The sequence below is a fragment of the Canis lupus genome, chromosome 23 (assembly GCF_011100685.1).
Source record: "Canis lupus familiaris isolate Mischka breed German Shepherd chromosome 23, alternate assembly UU_Cfam_GSD_1.0, whole genome shotgun sequence".
Lineage (NCBI taxonomy): Eukaryota > Metazoa > Chordata > Mammalia > Carnivora > Canidae > Canis > Canis lupus.
In genome coordinates, this window is record NC_049244.1 from 35,002,580 (window position 1) to 35,023,889 (window position 21,310).

The window sequence follows — 21,310 nt, forward strand, 5'->3', positions numbered from 1 at the left end:
AGTAAATACATGGGATTTTTTTTTTTTTATATTGAGTACCTAATGTAGATAAATTACCAAGACCAGCACCAGGATTTTTGAAGGACCTCAAAGTAAAATTGGGCTAGTAGATATAGTCCTTACAGGGAGTAATTTGGAAAACCTAGGAATTACAATTGATGCATTTCACTCGCATTATAGGGAAACTCATGGAATCTGAGTAATGATAAGATCACTAAATTTTTTGTGGTATTTTGATTTTGCAACTGTAGGTATTGATCACCCACCAAAAATAAAATTCATCTCAGTCATATTATTCACTAAGGAAAAGATAGCATACTTTTTCTATGGCACAGTTGTTCCTGATTAAACTGCTGGATGTCTTTTAAGTAAATAAATACATAGATGGGGCAGAAGCGTCAGACATGATTTATTAGGGAATTCTTAAATGTCTTTAATAAGGTTATACAATAAAGTTTCAATTTTATCCGTGATAAAAGCCTAATGATTTGTATTAATGTGCTTTGATTGTATGATTTAGGGTTTAGTGTGCCAGCACAAATGATTAATATACACTGAACTTTGTTTTTACATTCCAAAAAACCTTTCATTCTCTGAAAGTCTTTATTCAAACATTTGATCTCTAACATGCCTGCCAGTAAAAACCATTGAGTTGACTGAGTCACTATATGCTCTCCATCAACCTTTTGCCTTTACCACAAAGCAAATAATAAATTTCACTACCTTCCAGACACTGCCTTGTTTGGTTCGAATGTGCAGTAAGGAGAGATTACTAGAGGAGAGAGTTGAAGGAGCTGAGACACTCGCCTATCTGATTGAACCAGATGTTGAGCTACAGAGAATCGCTAGCATAACTGATCACCTCATTGCCATGCTTGCTGATTATTTCAAGTATCCCAGCTCAGTGAGTGCCATCACTGATATTAAAAGGGTATGTTCTGTTTTCCTTTTCAGCAGCTCAAGCAAGGAATTTTTTAAGATTTTTTTTTCTTACTGCTCACAACTTTGAACCAATAAAATTAGAGTTCAGAGCCCTTTTAAATGAAGGAATCTTTTCTGTTTGATAACATAGATGATGTTTTATAGGTTTTTGAATCCAGTTTGTTTCACGTAATTATCAGAGATTTTTCACTAAGCAGGTAATCAGGAAGGAAGAAAATTATATCCCTAATTCCCAACTAAGATCCAAAAATAGTGGGGTCTCTAAGCTGGGTATTGACATTATAGCAATATCATCTAATCCTGTTGAAGTTCCCAGAATCCTCTCTTGCTATATTCTCATTCTTTAGGTTAAGGGTAATCTTCTCGTGAGTGGCCTTATTTGACTTTCCACCACTGTCTTTTTCTTTCGCTATATTTTCTAACTTTTGTCTTCTTCTCTTTCCTTGCTTCAGTTTTATACTGTGCTTTGGGCCTGCTAGTGTCCACTAAAGTACTATATAACCTCTAGTTTGAGAGCATCAAGAACCAAACTGCTTTTCTCAAACTTTTTCTCAAACTGTAAGTTCCTTAGACTAGTTAGATATTTCTTTTGATTTTATTCTTCTCTGCCTGTTAGTCATATCCAGTTCTCTAAGCGTAAGAGAACAATATTCAATTAGAGAAAGTTTATTTAAGGAGGTCATGGTAGAGAGAGCATTGCCTTCTAATTAGTAAGTGGTACTGTTTCATGAACGTGACTATATTTTTAATGCCAGTGGTCCCAATGGTAATTTTTTTTTTTTAACTTTCCTTTTGACCTCTCCCATGTCCCTGAGTTCCCAAAAACTTCATTTGGCAGGCAACTGTTCATTTGGCTTTTAACACTGAAAATAAAAGGAACTCTTAATGATTTACCTTTTTTCTTAGAAAGGGCCCAAAGTAACCTTCACTGTTACTGGTGTTAGTAATGTATACTATATATTAAAATTAATGCCTGTTCTTCCTTCAGTAGTATTGTTCTTCCAGTATAGGTAATAGATTACTTTGAACCAGCTACCTAGTCTGTTTTCCCTCTGGCCACTTGCACACATTGACACAGTATGTCACTGGTGTAAAGATACATGAGCAAGTCCTAACTGGCCTCATATACACCCTCAGTTGACCATTCTAGCAAGGCAAATAGGACACTTTGATGGACAGGAGAGTGAGAAAACATAAGAACTTGTAGCTTATACCTGTGTAAATCATTCATTCATTCATTCATTCATTCATTCATTTTTAAAGATTTATTTATTCATGAGAGAGAGAGAGAGAGGAACAGACACAGGCAGAGTGAGAAGCAGGCTCCATGCAGGGAGCCTGACGTGGGACTCAATCCCAGGTCTCCAGGATCACACCCTGGGCTGAAGGCGGCGCTAAACCGCTGAGCCACCTGGGCTGCCCTGTGTAAATCATTTAACTAGTGTATAGAAAATTATCCCTATGTTGGGGTTTTTCCCAATTTTATTTTCATCACAGTAAAACTAGAATAATAATAATTTTTTAAATGATCTTTTATACCATACCTGAATATTTGTTTTATCATCTTTATTTTTGATGCTTGATTATATAATGGTTTCTGACCATAAAAATACTGATACTAGACCCATTGTGAGAAATTCTTACATAGTCATAAATGTGTGACTTTCATTATATATTTAATCCAAATCTGTATTCTAATGTATGTTATGACTATGACTAGAAAGTATGTAAGACTTTAAGGATATAGATATTTTAGAACTTATACATCAAAATGAATGTTGGATATTGGAGTTCCTCCCATAATCTGGCAGTGCCTGCTGTGATCAAAATATTTTTGAAACTACTGTTGTTTTTTGAGTTTTTTTGTTTGTTTGTTTGAATACTTTGAGAGAGAGAGAAGGAAAGGGAGCATGAGAGGGGAGAGGCAGAAGGAGAGGGAGAAGCAGACTCCCCAGTGAACAGGGAGCCAGATGTGGGCCTCAATCCCAGAGCCCCAGATCATGACCTGAGCCAAAGGCAGATACTTAACTGACTGAGCCACCCAGGCACCCCTGTTGTTGTTATTTGTTACCATAAATGATGTTACCTAGCTGAATTTATTTCCCCATTTTCACACACTACAGTGACAATTAATAAAACTCTTAGTTGATGAATTTAGGGCCTTCTAGCTAATATGCCATTTAGCTCTTTAGGAAGTTTCAAAAGAGTCTCAGAATGTTGTAAACAATATTTAACATCATTGCATAAAAGGGAACCTTTCCAAGGCACCTCATTTGGAGTGGTAGTCATTCCAATGAATTACTTACAGAATTATTTACATTATTAATATATGCCTTATACATTTACTGATTTGTATTTAGTCATTGAAAATGTCATGAGAATATGCTTCTATTTCATTTTTGAGGTAGTTTAGTGATAATTAGATATACAGAAGAACTGATAACCTAGCCAATTATGCATATGGAAAGATAGCATTAATTGTTTCATACCAGTAAGTAACCTCTGAACATAAGCCTCAGATAATTGTAATAGATAACATAGTAATGATTACCATGGTCTATTGTTTATTAAGAATTTTCACAAAGGTTTTCCTCTTTCTAAAATCTCGTTAAATGCTGAAATTGGCCTAACACTGCTCTTAGTGTTAAGAAAACCTCCTAGGGACCCTGTTACAGCGGTATTCATGTTATCAGCTGTAGCCTGTGGCTAGACAGACCTGCTGTTTGAGGACAGCATTTCAAAGAGCTGGTGGAAGCAAGCAGGGCCGCTAAAGCTACCATCTAAGAACATTGAATTTTTAAGGGTCAAATACTCACAAATACTTTTCATGCACCAGTGTCAAATGTTGTGGCGTTCACTTTTAGACAGAAGCAGACCGCATGCATTCCAGATCATGCTGATGCAAACACAGCAAGGTCTTAGTCATATGTGAACAGAACCCAAAAATAAGCAGCGATTCAGTGAGAGCACTAATATCTTAATAGTTAATTTTTTAAAAAAATTTTTAACTCAATTTTATTGGAAATTAGATCTGTGGACTGAGTTGCAGTATACCTTTTTTTCCCTCCCATAGCTTGATCATGACTTAAAACATGCTCATGAACTCCGCCAGGCTGCATTCAAGCTCTATGCCTCTCTAGGAGCAAATGATGAAGACATCCGGAAGAAGGTGAGTCTGGGAGAGGGGCGTCCCCCAGTCCTGACAGCCAGCAGGCAGGGAGTGACGTCAACCTGAAAGTCGTGGTGAAGAGCACTAACAGTGACTGTTTGAATATAATAAAACAGAGTGACTAAAGGCATAATTGAAGAATGAATGGGACCCGGATTTGGGGGGTTGTTTGTTTTTAGAATATAGAGTGGCATGGCCGTGCTGGAATGAAAAATAACTGGCGTGCTTTTTTCTGTCATTAATATGAATTATTATGTTGCACATTTTTGCATGTGTTCTGATAAAAATCAATTCTAGCACTGTGAAGCTTCAGACACCTTGAAAGATCTAACACTAGAATTGTAAATGTTATTTATGAAAATACTTTCCAATGCCATTGAGAAATTCAAACCTTTATTGTATATTGTTCTTTGATATGTGGCTTAGTTATGTTTTGATTTTTTTTTTGCTCTGTGCAAGTTTGATGTGAATAAAATCTTTGTGGAATAATGATTTTATGTTTAGTGAGTGGTCATCTGAATTTTCCAGTTCCCAAAAAATGTATCACTTGTCTAGCACCTTATGTTACTACAGCCTAGTCTAACACTGAACTCATGTTCTTTATAGAATAGTTCTAAGCAGGGACTAAAATAGAGTGGTAAGTTCTGATGTGGCTGCCTCCACAAACCCCAAATGGCTGGTGTTTACCACTCAAAAAAATATATCATCTAATAAATTTTACACATGGCTTTTAGGAACCTCAGTAAATTAATCCACATGTTCGGTCTTGATGAATTGTAGAAGAAAGAGCAAATTGGGCATTATTTACTGAAACATGGCAATTTATATCTTCCATCTATAGCCCTGTGAGGAAAATCCAGAAGTATTGGTAATTTACCATGATTCAGAGAAGTACTTCGGGCTTATAGAGAGAGAAGTATGAAAAAACTGTAGGTTTATTGAAATAAATTGAAAAGGAGCCATTATTGAAGAAAACTGAGATAATAGATTAGATGTGTGAGTAGCTTTGATTTAAAAATCAGTGCAAAAAACTCAGCTAAACTGAATGTTTTCCATGTACCTCAATTTAATTCAGTTAACAAGATGTTTTTGACTTGAAGTGTTAAGTAAATATCTATGAAAATCCTTTTTGACACTTCTGAGCTTTCATTTGTAATCTGTTACTTCAAGGCAAACATACTAATGATCTGACATTCCCTGTGTATAAGCATGATTTCTGGATGTTGATGCTGATATGTTTCACTCAGTTTAGGTACATGGTCTATTGCAAGGGAAGAGGCTTTTATGGCGACTCATATAGATAAAACATTTTTTAAAAATTTGACATGGACTGTATAACTTAAATACATAATGATTTGGTTTTGGATGGTTATCAGGCCCATTGGAAAGAGAAGTATTTTACCTATTCTTTTAGCTCCAAAAGGCTGTGCCATGGACTGAAAGGGAGATAGATAGATGGACCATAATGGGGGGAAATAGGATGTCCATTTGTACTTCTTTGTACTTTTTTTGTTAATAAACTATTGTTTTTGAATTAATGACTTAATTTGTGATATCATGTTCTAGAAATACTTGCAACATAATAGTCTGATCAGTAGTCTATTAAAACTTGTATTCATAATGTGTATAATTTCCTGGTAAGGCTAAATCCTGATAATTTCTGTAGAAAGATGACAAATAAAGAATAAGTTATAATTATTATAGTTTTTTTGTGTGGTAAAGATAAGATACTGTGACGTTCTTATGTAATGGGGATTATATAGAGTTTTTAGGAAGATATTTAATCCTGGGAAATTAAGTGTTTGAGTAATTTACAGTTTATAGCAATTACTGAAGAGAGAAATTGTAAAATGGAAAATATAAAATAATATTGTGATAAAATCTGCATGAAAATGGTTCTTAGGAGTGGAGAATCCTTATTTTTGGTGTATAAAAATGATAAAATGATTACTCTTCCTTTGAATGCATTTATTTCTATTCTATTTTTTTGTTGAAATTATATCTGGATAGTTTTTTATTTACTTTCTCCATGAAACATTTATTTACCTTTTACACTTAATGCCTTATAAACTTTGATTGTATTCCTTTTTTGTGTAGATTCTTGAAGTACAATGTTTATTATTGTTTTATTTTTTAATACAATATTTATGCCTGCTGAGATGAAATTTCAGTTCACTGAGCTAATGAGTAGAGACGGTGAAAGGAATTTCAAGGACTGTAGAGTTTTTTTTCCCACCCCTCCAAATAAAAGCAGCAAAAAGACTTTGTTTTAGGATAAAAATATGAAGTGTTAATTTGGTCTCCCTTTTAAATTGAAAATGGGAATGTTATTCAGTAAATACAGGAGATAACCTGTATATCCCATTGCCCTATAATGGCCAGTTAAAGAAATGAGACAGAAGGAAGAGAAAAACTAGAGCAAAGAGGTAGAGACAGGTATACACACCAATAAAGGAGAAAGATACAGGCCTTCTCTCTTCATTGACGTAGTCTATCGTATTGCTTCTAAAGATTTTTAAAGGCCTGCTGTGATTCCATTTCTTGATCCTTCTCTCTGGGGTAGAAGAAATTGAACTAATGACTGAACATGACCTATAGATCAGAAATTTACCACTCTTACATTGGAGCAGTGTTGGTGGATTCCCACTAAAAGAAACCAATGGTATAACCGTCCTTAGGACCTAATAAGCACTCGTAACATTTGTTGAATAAATATAAAAATGGAAATACAGAAACCATACACAGAGTGGCATTTCCGTAATACATTTAGATCTTTCTGTATTCTGTGCAGAGCAAAGTTGGTATCCTGATTCCTGGCTTTGCATCCTTTATCACTTTGTGGCATACTTACAAATTTCACAGTTTCTCACAGTTTCCTGTTAGAAAGTGAAGGAGGGTGGAAAAGTTCTGCAGGTGAGAATGGAAAACATTACTCTTGGCTATGACGTTAAGAGGGAGAAGCCCAAGAAAAGATGAAGGACCCCTGAGCTTGACAACAGATGTTGCCTGGCCATATTGAATTCAGAATAATTCAAGGATTTTGGTCAGAGAAAGCAATGACAGAGGCAGCAATTGAGAGCTCAGTGGAAGAAAGGTCCAGAGCACATTAGCAGTAAGTACACTGTAAGTACAGCCAGGTAAAGATTAGCTGTAATCTCTGCCATGGGCAAAGTCTAGTTTCTAATGATGGCCTTTACCACATATTAATGCTGACTAAGAACCATATTTTCAGTTAATGGGACAGTAAAAAAGAAAGAAATTAAGATACCTAACAAATTATTTCAAATACTGGCATACCCAGTCAAAACTCCAGTCATTGGTTAAGTCTTTCAGAGGCAGCAGTGGCAAACAGTTCTGTAATTGTGAAGTCAATTCCTTTATAACAAAAAATTGCTCTTCTGAAGACCATCACTTGATTGATACCTATTGATCATCAGGTTGGAAAATTAAAAGGATTGTTTCACGTTTATTCTCTTCAGGGAACAGTAGAATTTATCAGTAACAAAGTGTGAGAAAATTAGAAGTAGTAAATATAAATTAAAATTCAAGGAAATTAATAAACCTAACATGATGTGATTTTTATTTTTGATAAAAATAAGATACATTACAAATGTTAAATGTAGTACTATTGTAGCCTTTGCTTCTTTGAAGTATCTAATAGACCCTTTCAAAAAGTTTTCCTCTTGGATTTTGAATACTTAATATTTTAGCCACAGATCCCTTTTGAGGAACTAGAATGTAAGCTCCATGAGGGCAGGGATTTTTTTGTTTGTTCATCACTGTATTCCCAGCATTTATAACTCTATTGGGTGCATAGTTGGCATGTAATACATATTTGAAGAATGAGTGGGTGAAGAAAATGAATGGACAAATGGATGAGTGAACCATATTGCAAAATTGCATTATTAAGCACCCATAGTCTAATTATATATGGGCCTTTCTGCATTAAGAACGTTCATAACTTTACTAGCAGTTACACAGGTATGTGAAGAGATGAGCTATAAAATACAGGAAATCTATATCTGATCATATAGGCAAGGGGTTTCACTATATTTAGCATTTAACATAGAGAAAACACAAGAAACTCCCATTTTTCAAAAGGCAGACAATCCTTCTGAGTGTGTCTTCTCACTTTGATATAGATCAAAGAGAACATGTTTTATGGTATGGTAGTTGTTTAATTTTGAAGTAATTTTTACCATTATTTCTTAGGGTTTTTTTTTTTCCTGTCTAAATGTATATGAATTTTAAAAATATATAGCATTCACAAGTGTGAATCTGGACCAATTTTTTTTTCCTGTAGGTATGATTTGGTTTATAGGAATTAGCTTGACTCTTAGGAATCAACCTATTCTTAAAGTAATATACATCTGTATAAAATATCCCATATTAATAAATGTCAGATTTTTAAGATCAGTAATTTGTTTCTACATAGATTGAATTTCCTACATTGTATAAACATTGTCCAATGGGTGGAGGAAAGGGGAAAACAGAGATTAGATAAACAGCAGTAAAACACAGCCTTAAGATTCAGCATTTATACTAAAACCTCAATAAGTCAGAGAAAACTAAGAAATGGCCAGAAGAATTCGCTTAGGGGCTCAAGGAATTACTGTGAACCAGTGAAAGTGGATGAGGTGATATCAATATATAGCTATCCTTGAATCAATTTAGAAACTAATAATTTAATATTTTTGTTATTTTTAAGGTTTCCTAAATGCTTTTTATATTTTCAAGAATTGAAAACATAAAATCTTAAGTTTTTGTTCCTTTTAGGGGCAAAAAAAAAAATCCTCATCCAGCCACAGAAGTTTTATGATAAATGTGAAGATAGTAGCAAGATGTTTTTTGCTTTTCCCAACTGAACAGTGGGTTGTTTTTTTAAAAGATAGAGAAAAATAAGAAAAGGAAAACAGAAAAGGAGAATTTGTCTTCTACCCTCTTTTTCCTAGCAAAGGAAGTTATGTCTGCAGGGTCATTGTGAGGACAAGATCTAATGTATTTTAAATATTTAGCGTGATGCCTGTAGGTGCTTCATAAATGGAAGCATTTGTTAGAATATCTTAAATGACTTCATTGGAAGATTAAAAATAAATACATATTTTTAAGTGTATTAGAAGAGCTGAACAGCATTGGGTCATAATTTTTTTTTTAAAGTTTGCAACAAAGATAATGATGTTTATGCTGTAAATTTCCAAAACTGTATTCATTCTAGTAAAAATATTTATGGTTCAGAACCATAGGACCATTCTTTAGTTTCTCTCTCATTAAAGATAAGATGTCTTTTTATTCTTATATTTTAAAATATATTTAAAATACTGGTTTTCAAAACTCCTTGATGCTATAGCTATAGCTTGTTCTCCAAAGCACCAAATACAATTTTATTTTTCTTGGAGTTAAGTAGAATATTACAATATAAATCAATAATTGGTTAAAATCCTAGGTAATAGATGTCTTCAGAAAAGTGAAGAGGCCAAGTTTTACCTGACTTTGGTTATCTAAGTACTACTGTCCATAGTTGCCTTAGATGTCATTTTTCCAAAGGATCATCATTGGTATAAAATCATATCTCAAATATATATATCTTCAAATTTTGAACAAATATAAATTCTTTGATATTTTTAAAGTTGCAAGATTTTAAAATATATTTATAAATATAGGTTAGTTTTTTCTAATATCTTTCTGCTGTGAAAAACTTATTGAAGCATTTCACTTTTGAACATTTTTATCATTGGTTATAGCTTGATTTTATTACTAGTTGGTTTTCTGGGTAACAATATAATTATATCACGAATTTATATTTTTGCAAAGCTCAGTAATTTTAATGGTCATTTAAAAGGCACAGTGTCAAAATTCTGTATTTGTCTCTGCCATGAAACCAGGCAGATGGAAGGAATTATTTCTGAGCCTTAGTCTGCATTTTGAAACAAATGCCTTGAACATTTTGAAGGTTTTCGACAGTACCACAGAAGTAGCATCCTTCAAGACTTGGCTTTGCTACTGAATAATAACAAATTCATGCAGAATTCTGAATTCCCTGACTTAATCTATGGTTAAATTGTTAGTTATCTTCTTAAGGGTAATCTACCAAAGAATTTTAAGTGAACTCTGCAACATTCTTTCACAATGGTAAGTATTTTTAAAGAGTTAACCATGACCATACCAGGTTTTGCCACTTGCCCACAGTATTGAAACCGTTGGCCTTCAACATACTGCAAGAAGCAAACCTGGGCGTGCTAATGCTATATACTTAATAGAGATATTTATAAAATCAAGTAATGAATTTTTATTTCAGAGTTGCATCAAATGGAGACAACATTGAATATTATTTGTGTTGTGGTTGCATAAACCATTGAATTATAATTCTTATTCTTAAAATGTGAAGTAAATGTTGATTATTTTGTTTATAATCTAAGATATAAACCAAGAGATGGGTTAAAAATATGATCTTTATTAGATCTGTAGAACTAAAATTAGTGACTGAGTTGGGTTTTTAGAATGTTCTGTCTGGAAATGAATGAAATGTTTTGGATGCTATAATATTTGTGGAGTAGTAGATTTTGAGAAAATTGAGTTTGTGGTGAGGAACCAGGACCATTGCTGCTGCAATTTTCCCCATGGTTATAAATGCTAGCACAGGGCTTGACAAACTATACCCTGTAGGTACTAAATACCTATGTAGTAATTCTATAACCTGCTAGCTTAGAATGGTTTTTGCATTTTTATATCGTTGGTGGGGAAAAAAATCAAAGGAATATTTCCTGACATTTGAAAAGTAAATTCAAATTTGTGTCCATAAAGGTTTCTCTACTTTTTGTCAACTTTATTAAAATATAATTGATAAAGTTTTATTGGAATATAGCCGTGTTGATTTGTCTATGTGTTGCCTATGGCTGTTTTGCACTATAATGGGAGATTGAATAGTTGGCGACACAATCATATGCCACAAAGTCTAAAATACAGGTTTGCCCACCCTGTGCTAGTAATGTATAGCTAAATATAAGTGACTATGATACCAGTTTTGATGAAAACTATGCTTCCTGTTTGCCTTTTTATAATGAACTATAGAAAGAAATGGGGACATGCCAAAGCTGAGGTTAGGGGGGAGAGCAATTGTCTAACTTCTTGAAAGAGAGGCATTATCAAGTGTTGATGATCTGAAATTGTCACTGGATACTTTTCTACATGCTGATTCCCTTGTTTGACTGATTTTGTCATATAATGGGCCCCAGACAAATTGGATAATAGCTATACATTGGGTTATGGTAGGAAACATTAGGTTCTAAGTATTGGTTAGCAAAGTTGCCTGAATAAGATTTTTCATCATGCCAAAGAGAAAAATAAAGATCCAGTTTGTGTATTAAGCAAACATCTATTCAGCCTTTGTGATATACGAAGCATTGGGTTATGTGGTAAGGAGTCATAGAAAAATTATATAACTCAGATACTTACATCAAGAGATAATTTGTTTAGGAAACCTAATTTTAATATAACTGCTGACATTTATTGAGCACTTCCTATGTGCCAGACTCTGTGCTAGGCATTAGCACATTATCTCCCCTAACCTCATATAACCCTGTGCGATAGCTATTGCAGATCAAGAAATAAGCAGTTTGACCAAGACCACCCAGATAATAAGAGACAGAAACTACATCATATCCCAGTGTCTGACTCCACAAAGTCTGTGCTGTTAACTGTTGCTTTACTCATATAAAGTTAAATACCATAACCAGAGCCAAATTATGATATGAAATGACAAGAAAATTCAAAGGACAATGTGTGATAGAGTAGTTGAAAAAGAAAATGCTATGAATTTTTGAGAACCTAATGACTGTTATTAGCTGGTTGCAAAGCATCAGATTTCAGAAGATGTGTCTATTTTCTCACATAGTTTTTGATACAAAGTAAGTAGTGAGGTGCTTTAATATTCACATTTATACATCTGGCAGTTATGATACATACCTCCTCCTATATGCCCAAGAATGAAGACTGGTTGTGTACCTTGTAGGAGCTCACAATTTAAAGTAGTTAAGGGGATGAAACACTAAAATGCTATGTAGTAATTCCAGGGCCTTGTGTGCAATAAAAGGTGATGTCTACATTGAGAGCTAGTTTTTCCATAATCTGATTAAGGTATAGCTATAATTAAAATAGCCTATTATGAGTGAATCTAGAAGAATCCATCTCTTATATAATAGTCTCATCTCAAGAGTTTACTTGAAAGCATTCTCACCTTTTCCTTCCAAAATATTAAAATCAGTTCCACGAGTTTTGACCCACAAAATGAAGGATCTTTGTATCTCTGTTCTCCTACATCAATTGGAAATGTTTTTCTAAGGGCACAGTATAGATGTGGTCACATTATAAACTAATGTACTAGAAGCATCCAGAATCAATGACAAAATAGAGGTGCTGTGTCAGCATTTTATTTTGTAGATAGCTTCCTTATGGAATAGATTTTAAATTAAGGCAAGATTTTTAAATCCTTGTATGTTCTTTTAATAGTTCTCTCTTGTCAGACTATGTTGTTTGTAAGTAGAATGTAAACTCCATAGAAGCATTATCTGGCAAATAGTAGCTGCTATGCTTGTATTAACTGAGTAAACTGTGTACGTCTGGACATGAAAATTCAGCCTGCCAACCTGTAGGATCATTAAGAATATTGGATGCATGGATGTGTGTATAGATGAGTAGAGGCTGAGCAGGGCCATTGTATTGCACAGCTCCTGGAGCAGTGCATCATTCAGATCCCTGGAAAACAGTACAAGGTGAAGAGGAGGTTTCTAGTTCTGTTATTTGAAGTAATTTTTAATGGTTTTACTTATGTGCTAAAATGAAAGAAGAGAATTAACTATTTATGTTCCGTTCTGCCATTAAGCTGATGTTTGAGCTTTAAAAATTGAACATATATATATAAACATATATATCTATATATATATATGTAGAGAAATATTTTTTGATAAAGTGTTGATCTATGTTTACACTTTATAAGTATTTCTGACATGATGTGTTTGGTTTTAGGAGAAAGAGATGTTGGGCCAAGAGAACGCTCCCACTTCTTTCCGAAGTGTAGAAAAGTTTAGAACTTTGAGTATTTCTCCTAACACTTAAAGAGACTTAATGAAATCTAGAAGCCTAAGAATAGGTCCACCATAAGAATTCTCCCTTCTTTGTCCTCCACTCCTAAATGTGATGCCATTCCTATTAGGCCTGCAAGAGGGATTAGATGTTGATTTAGTTAAGTGCCTTCAAGAGAAAGGACTAAAAGGAGGTCCTGTAGATCATGTCTTACTAGAATGTTTTGTTCACTTCTCTAGCTGAGATAAGATAACTATTTCCTCCCCACCTGTGTGTCCCATGATCATGGAATTTGAGAAATTTGGTATGAATGTGGGAGTGGATAGCAATAGAAGATTGAGAGAAGGGAAGACATACTTTGTGAGATGTTTACTTGAGACTCAGGAATATAATGTGTTGATCAGTGATTTGTCTTAAGAGAAGTTGTGTATCATTTAGAAAAAAGAGCCTTTGGTAAAAACTACCCTTTATTTTAAAGCTATTTGCTTGAGGAAAATGTCAGAAAATCTTACATTGGAACAGTGACAAAGGTATTGTATGGAATACACTGTGGGTAGGAAAGCCTACAGTTCTCATTCAATTTTTTTTTTTTTTTTTTTTTATTTTATGATAGTCACAGAGAGAGAGAGAGAGAGAGGGGCAGAGACACAGGCAGAGAGAGAAGCAGGCTCCATGCATCAGGAGCCCGATGTGGGATTCGATCCCAGGTCTCCAGGATCGCGCCCTGGGCCAAAGGCAGGCGCCAAACCGCTGTGCCACCCAGGGATCCCTACAGTTCTCATTCAGAACAGATGGGGCTAATGACTGAAAACAGTAGAATATTAGTTCCATTTAGTTAGTATCTGCGGAAGCTGGATGCTGATTCTAGAATGGAGATCAAATCATTAGGGAATTGAATGAAACGTCAGTGGAACTCTTGTGGGTTTTCTTCACAATATTTCCTTAGGTTACTTTTTCTTCATTGGCTTCCATCTTTTCCAACCTTTGGCATTTTTACTCCCACCCTAAGCTGAATCATTGATTTGTTATTTTCTCTCTTGGGGGCCTTATAGTATGCTAATTTTTATTGGCCTAGGATGTCAGTATATATATATATATAGGCTGTAGTTTCCACAGCACTAATAACTTTTTTTTTTTTTTGGTTCTGATAACTTTTAAATTGCTTTTTCCCCAGTTTTCCAAGTTAGATCTCAGTTTAGTTACTAAGGCTAAGCAAAAATCTCATCCTTTTCACAGCAAGTGAAATGGACCTTACACTAGAAGTAAGAAAACCTAGTGGAGGGACGCCTGGGTGGCTCAGCGATTTAGTGCCTGCCTTCAGCCCAGGGTGTGATCCTGGAGTATTGGGATCGAGTCCCACATCAGGCTCCCCGTGCGGCGCCTGCTTCTCCCTCTGCGTGTGTCTCTGCCTCTCTCTCTGTCTCTGTCTCTCTCTCTCTTTCTCTCATGAATAAATAAATAAAATCTTTAAAAAAGAAAACCCAGTGGAGCCCTAGCACTGTCCTAATTTGCATAGACAACCTTGACCAGTGACTTAATCTTTCTGAATTTCAGAGACCTCATTGATGAACTAAAGAAGTTGAATAAATTTATTTCTAAAACTCCTTCAAAATTTAACATTATTCAATTAAAAACTTAACCATACATGTATTTAATTCCTCCAGATAGTTGTCTGCTGCCATCAGTGGCACTGAGAAGAATGCAATAGGAGAATCGGGTTCCCAAATGAATAGGAGCAAGCATTGCAGCTGCCCCTTGCTTGATTCGTGGAAGGCCAAGTGCTATTGGGGTGTGTGTGTTCTGCTTTTCTATTTTAGTAAAAGATTGGTATAAGGATGTACTTAGGAATTATAAATACTAAGTGCGTTTCCATGATATGCATGGCATCATGTCTTTCAGTTAAGTATTTTGTGGCAAAATCAGAATGGTCACTTCCTAAAACCTAAGGAAAGTTTGGTTTTCCATTTTTAGGAGTGGATCCCTCCCCACACCCCTAATGATTCTACTCAGGCTACCAAATAAGCTGGTTGTGCATGCTTATCTTACTCTGGTATCTACCTTGTTACCTCATAACCCCTTTCCTTCCTCCCCAGCCTCTACCCTGTTTCTAAAACCAGTCTCTCCACTCTACTGACATCAGACCTTGTGTTCATAGGGCTCATCTGCTTAGAAAAAAAAAAAAAAAAAAAAGATAAGTTGTATGAGGGGCTGGACCTTAAATAGGTGGCCCCTGGTCAGAAAGTCTCGTGTGTATCGTGGGACTTGTCTGCATTGACACTTATGAGTCGAAAGGGTCGCCATCCATACCAACAGGTTCAATGTCCATTATAGATCTTTTTCCTTGCCAGACCTATTCTTTGTTCCTGACCTCCTTGTTCTGCATCCTGCTTGGCTGCTTAGCCCCTGCTATATTAACTAGACTTTCTGGATTTGCTGCCTTATCCACTTAGATCTTAAATCTGCCTCTTCTGACTTACGAAGTTCGATTCCAAGTTTTCACTCTTTCTAGCCAGTTCTCTCTTGTTAAGACTTTCTGGGAACTTTTCACAAAACCTACCTGGAATTAAATTATATTTGCTTGGCCATTGTGCACATTAGTATAAATCGTGGATGTTAAGAAAATGCCCACTTTACCCTCCAACTCCCTTGACTCCAAGCCCACTCACTTTGAATCATCTGAGAAGTTTCTTGACACCGCTAAGAATCTGCCTGGTTTTTACATCCTCTGCTTGACCTGTTTTGATCACAGTTCAAGGTCCAATCTAAAGTTGCTAGTACCTGGAAAATGCTTCATCCTGGGTCATGCTGGAAGGAGTAGTTGGGTTTTGTTTTTAACTCTGACTCTTCCAGTTCTTCATATTCTCTGAGGAACAGATGGTATATGACTTGGCCACAACTAAAGTATGAGTCCACTAGAACTCATGGAGGGCTAGGGAATTCCCTTGTAAGCCAAGGCCATTTTCATCTTATTAACATTCCCATTTGTGCCATGAACTTTAGGATTATCTGGGTTCTGCATTTTCCCCCATGACCCTCTAGGCTGATTGCCCTTTTCTCTCACAGGCTATAGAGTTCATCTGAATTGCAGGGGCTTCAGATCCTTATCTACCCCTGTAGGAACTATAATACCAGAGAAAAAAGCTTAGTAGTCATGAGGACTAAAACACCAGCAGAGAGGTAGCATGGAATCTGGTCCATTGACCTAAAACTTGGTCAGTTTATGATGTAGCATTTTTATGTGATTTAATTCTGTAGTAAATTTACAGCCTAGGCCCCCTAGAAGAGCAGAGAAAAAGAAATGGCACCTACACTCTGAAGATTCAGTCTACCACTTACATTCCTGGCCAGGCACAGTGTCTATGTAACAGAGGGCCCTTCCTCCCTCTTTCTCTCCTTCCCTCCTCCTTTAAAGCAAATTCAACAAGCTATGCTACAGGGCATATTTGCTGAACTGTGGCTGAGGAATCTACAACTAGAACCATTAGGCAGAACAACCTCAAGCTTCACTTGGCATTGCTCTTATATTCTAGAAAGACCTAAGATCCTTTGCAGGATCTTGGACTTGGCTCTCTATCATTATCAAGGCTTTGTAGCACAGTACTGGGGTTGTTGAAAGGCACTATGAAGAACGTGTGTTACTGTGCTTGGCCTTCCAACCCAGGTCTGAAAAGTTTCTGTTAGACCTTATGGCAGCAGCCACCGCCAACTCCTTCCCAGCTGACCTGAACAGTTTTTCTCTGAATGTGATCACAAACCTTTCTCTGCCTTGTAATCACATTTTTATCTTTATTTTGTCAGTATATTCACTATACCGCTTTTATCCCTGCACCGATGGTGTGAATACCCTCAAGATTATAAAGCCACAGTTAGATCGTGTTGCTCATTCACATAGCCTCTCGTGATACCTTTTTGGATTGGAATCCTAGGTTCTCATTCTGATTTTTGCATTATTTTCACCCTCTTGCTCCCAGACTGGTATCTTGGAGAAGGTGGGCCAGGCATTCAAGTAGTGGGCCTACCAGAACCTAGCAGAGTTACTAATGTCCCTCCACAACAAGTTTGGTTACAAATCAGGCTTCCTACTTGCAGACATTTTGATAGACTGTAACCTAAGAAGATCACCTTGTGCCTGAAAGAGAAAATACCTCCAAATAGTCCTCCTGTTTTATATCCTAACTCAGGGGAAAGGCTTACCAGTCATTTTATAGCTATTCTCCAGCTCCAAAATACCAGCCTCCACACCCTAGGAAACTTAAAGCATGAAGCTCTGCTCTGATGTTATGATGATTAGCTGCTAACATAGTTCCCCCTTGTCTGTTGGCCTAAGCCTCAGTATTCTCTGGTATGGTCATTAATGACCATTTCCCAGCCATTCTGAGATTGGGGGTTTTTCCCACTTACCTTTTGTAGACACTTAATTCACTCTGTCTACCTGAAGCCCTGTAGCCCTTGTCATTCCTAAAGTACTTTTGCTGATGTAGATTCAAGTGCCATAGCACTCATTCAGTAGTTCGTTGCACTTGCCAATCCTTCATTGTAAGTTTGGTAGGAACAAGGGCTTTCTCTCCCTTGCCATTGTATCTTCAAGTTTTAAAACCATGTTGAGCATTCAGTGGGCACTCAGATAGTTGCTGACTAAGTAAATGTGGGCACGTAAATAGGAGCTGTGCCCTATTTGCCCTTAGACTCGTCTGCCTGCTCCCTGGTTTGACCCCTTGTCTAACTAGACCTGTACTATCTTGTCTCTTCTACCCTACCTTCTCATGTCACTTCTGAACAACCTGATAAACTAACGTGTTTATTTACATGCTGATTGCAAATGACTGGAGGTAAAATAATCATTGCTTTATCCCCTCATTGTACTGAAGGCCTAGGGAGATCAAGTGATTGGTCAGGATTATAGAGCAAATCTGTATGCCTGCTGAGTGCTACACTTGTCCTATCCCTTGGCAGATTTACATCTTTGGTTGGATGTGGCAGGTAAACATTATCCAGAAGCCTCTTTAAATTATTGCCCATGCCCATGTTTCTTAAGCACCCAGAGTCAGTCTAATAGCATTTCTCAGCTCCATTCCCCACCCCCCGCCCCCACCACCACTTTATTCTTGGAATAAAGAATTTTAGATTAGGGAGTATCAAGCTGATTTTGAACTCCCAGCATTGTCATTTGTGTAGAGTGAGAGATGAGCAGAGCCTTGGGACATGCATCCATTTAAGGAAGGGAGGGGTGAGAGGACTATAGCTTAAAAAGGTTAAATTTGGGCATTCTTTTAAGTTGAGGTGGAAGTGGGCATTGGGGCAGGCAGAGAAGGACCCAGGGGGTTGGGCAGAATAAAGATGCAAGAAAGAGGTACGGAAAATAGTTTCTCAATAAAAGCAGAAGGGCTTTGAGCTTGAAGTATGAAACTTCAACAAGGAGTAAAGAAGAGAAATATGGAGACATATTAGTAAGGAGAAGAAGAAAGTTGAGACAACTTGTGTCCCAGGAAGAAAGCAAGGCCCCTGCAAAAATGAGGCGGCACAGAGAGACTTCAGGCATGAGGAGGTGGGAAGAATTTGAAGAACGAAGTAACCATCCTAGGAGATAACGGGACTCTCCTGAGGATGAGTGCAGGGTTGGTGGAGCAGCAGTGATGGTCCCACCAAGTGGGATAGCATAAGCTGAGACCAGGCTGCCAAGTTTGGTGACTTCCATGGTAGTATCAGTGGTTTGAGATCTGAAGCAGTGATGTGTGGTGGGAGGACAGTGAAATGGGGAATCTGTCTACTAAGTAGAGTGTCTGCGCAAAAGCATACGGTAGAGTAGGTAACCAGGAGCTGAGAAACTAGAAGACCATGAAGACAAGGTGAAAAACATAAAGTTAAGGGTGAGATTTAGGTTTGGTCTGGGGAGAGGAGTCAATATGGAAGTTTTCTTATGTCAATTTGGAACCTGCAAATCACTAAATAAAAATGACCATTCCTACCCTTTAGCTAAAGCATGGCTCCACGTTCTTAATAGTTGATATTATTCTCCCCATCAACACTGTGTTTTCTCTTCCCATTTGGCTTGAACATCTGAAGATTTCCCACCCTCTTCTGTTCTGAAGTCAGCCTTCTAACTCCTGTCATTTTAGTCTAGGTCCAGGGATCCTCAGCCATGATTGCATACTGGATTCTACCTGAGGAGCTTTAAAAAAAAAAAAAAAAATACGGGTGCTGGAGCCCCATTCCACAGTCTGATTTAATTGACCTGAGATTTTTTTTTTTTTTTAAGCTCCCCAGGTGATCTTCCCATGTGTTCTCCCAGCCACGTGCTTTCCAGGTGTGAGTAATGACTCCCATTAACATGTCACTCATGTTGGCACCTACCTTGTGAACACAGGCATACTTCTCTAACCAGGGCCATATTACAGGCATGACTAAGCATCAGGACCCTGGAGTGAGATTGTGCCTGGGTTCCTCTCTGCTTTGTGATCCCAGGCAAGCTCTGTATCATGTAGAACCTTCACTGATGAGAGTAATAATAATGCCTGCAAAAGGGTTAAATCAGATAATGTAATATGCTTATTAGCACAATGCCCAGCACGTAGATGTACTTAACCAATGTTAGTTGTTTTTGTTAATATTTTGGTTGTGATTGTATCAGTATTTTTTTCTAATATGTGGTTTTTCCATAGGACCGCACAAGTTAAGTTTAATTTCTTCCACACAGTTTTTATTTTGTATCTGTACATTGCTTAATGAAGGAAAATTGTAGGCTACCTTGTTTTTAAATTAAACTTTTTGATTGTAGTGATTATATCTAACAGGACTTAGTGTTACAGTAAAAAGATGGCAGGGGTTACTTTTCTAAATATTTAGCTTAGTTTCCATTTGCTTAGTAAGAAAGTAGCCACAGGGTGGCTCTGTCAGAAACCCACAGATTTCATAAGGAGCTGAGTGTGGACTATGATTTTCCTAGAATCTCACTCTGGCAGGAACCTGCCAATGATGATTCAATTGTATCTTTTGCTTTGTCTCAATACTGTTTATGCAATACCTCTGCAATATTTGTGCCATATAGTTGTTTCAAGTATTTTTAAAAATAAAGAAACATAATCTGCCCTTCATGCCCGTCATTCAGTCTGGCAGGTCCTTAGTGGGTAGGCCTTCCTTTCTGATGAGCTGCCTGCCCCCACCACAAAATGATGGTTCCGGAGGTAAAAACTCTTGTTAAAAACATTAACTTCTAATGGATATTAACATACTTGCATTTACAAGCAGTGAAATTTGTCCTCTTCGTGTTGTTATTTATGCAGCATTAACCTTTTTCTCCAGATCATTGAGACTGAAAATATGATGGACCGAATTGTGACTGGCTTGTCTGAGTCTAGTGTCAAGGTGCGGTTAGCTGCCGTCAGGTATGAGCTTTAAATGGTCTGAATAAAAACCCTTTGCCGTGTGTTTAACCTGTTTCCTTTCCGGACCTTCAGCAAGTAAGCGCAGAATCCAAATGTTACTCGAAAGTATTCTCAGGTGAATTCTTACATCACTTACCAGGGAAGCTAGCCTGAAAAGCCCATGAAGCCCTGAAGTAGTTGAATTAACAATGTCTATAGATATACTTGAAGTGCTTATTAGTATTTATTGAAATGCCAAGCAGTGTCTTTGAAAAGTAAAAGTTTTGGCTTCTTTTGAAGCTAATTTTGATTATTCTTTGTAGATGTTTGCACAGTTTATCTAGATCTGTGCAGCAGCTTCGAACCAGTTTCCAGGATCATGCTGTGTGGAAACCTTTAATGAAGGTAAGAAGAAAAGCAGCAAGTAGCACCAATTCCCACAAAGCCTTTATAGTGAGCCAAGGTAGCTAACAGCACTCCCAGGTCCAGCAGTATGGCTGGGTTTTGTGTGAAGGATTTTGAATATTGTCTCCTCAGATCTGACGTTCTAAAGCATCTTTAGATCTACAGAACGTGTTTCCAAGGTCAAGCATCTCAAGTGTGACAGGGAAGCAGTTGCCCAGTTTTCTTTTAGTCAGTAAAACTTGAGTTAACTTATCTGATCTCCCTGTGTGTTTGGTATTAAACTTTAGATTTCATCCACAGTCTTTGTAGTTTTTAGTTATAAAAAAGGAAAAGAATCAGTCATTTAGAGGTATAA

General features: G+C 36.6%; 1 protein-coding gene across 1 annotated transcript in view; it reads left to right on the top strand.

Annotated features, from left to right (window-relative positions):
- ARMC8 (armadillo repeat containing 8) overlaps positions 1-21,310 on the top strand; it is a 111,199-nt gene that overhangs the window by 62,664 nt on the left and 27,225 nt on the right. The window contains exons 11-14 of the mRNA XM_038571002.1: positions 731-931; positions 4,016-4,111; positions 20,489-20,571; positions 20,874-20,955. Of these exons, the coding sequence (XP_038426930.1) occupies positions 731-931; positions 4,016-4,111; positions 20,489-20,571; positions 20,874-20,955 (462 nt within the window). The remainder of the gene's footprint in view (positions 1-730; positions 932-4,015; positions 4,112-20,488; positions 20,572-20,873; positions 20,956-21,310) is intronic.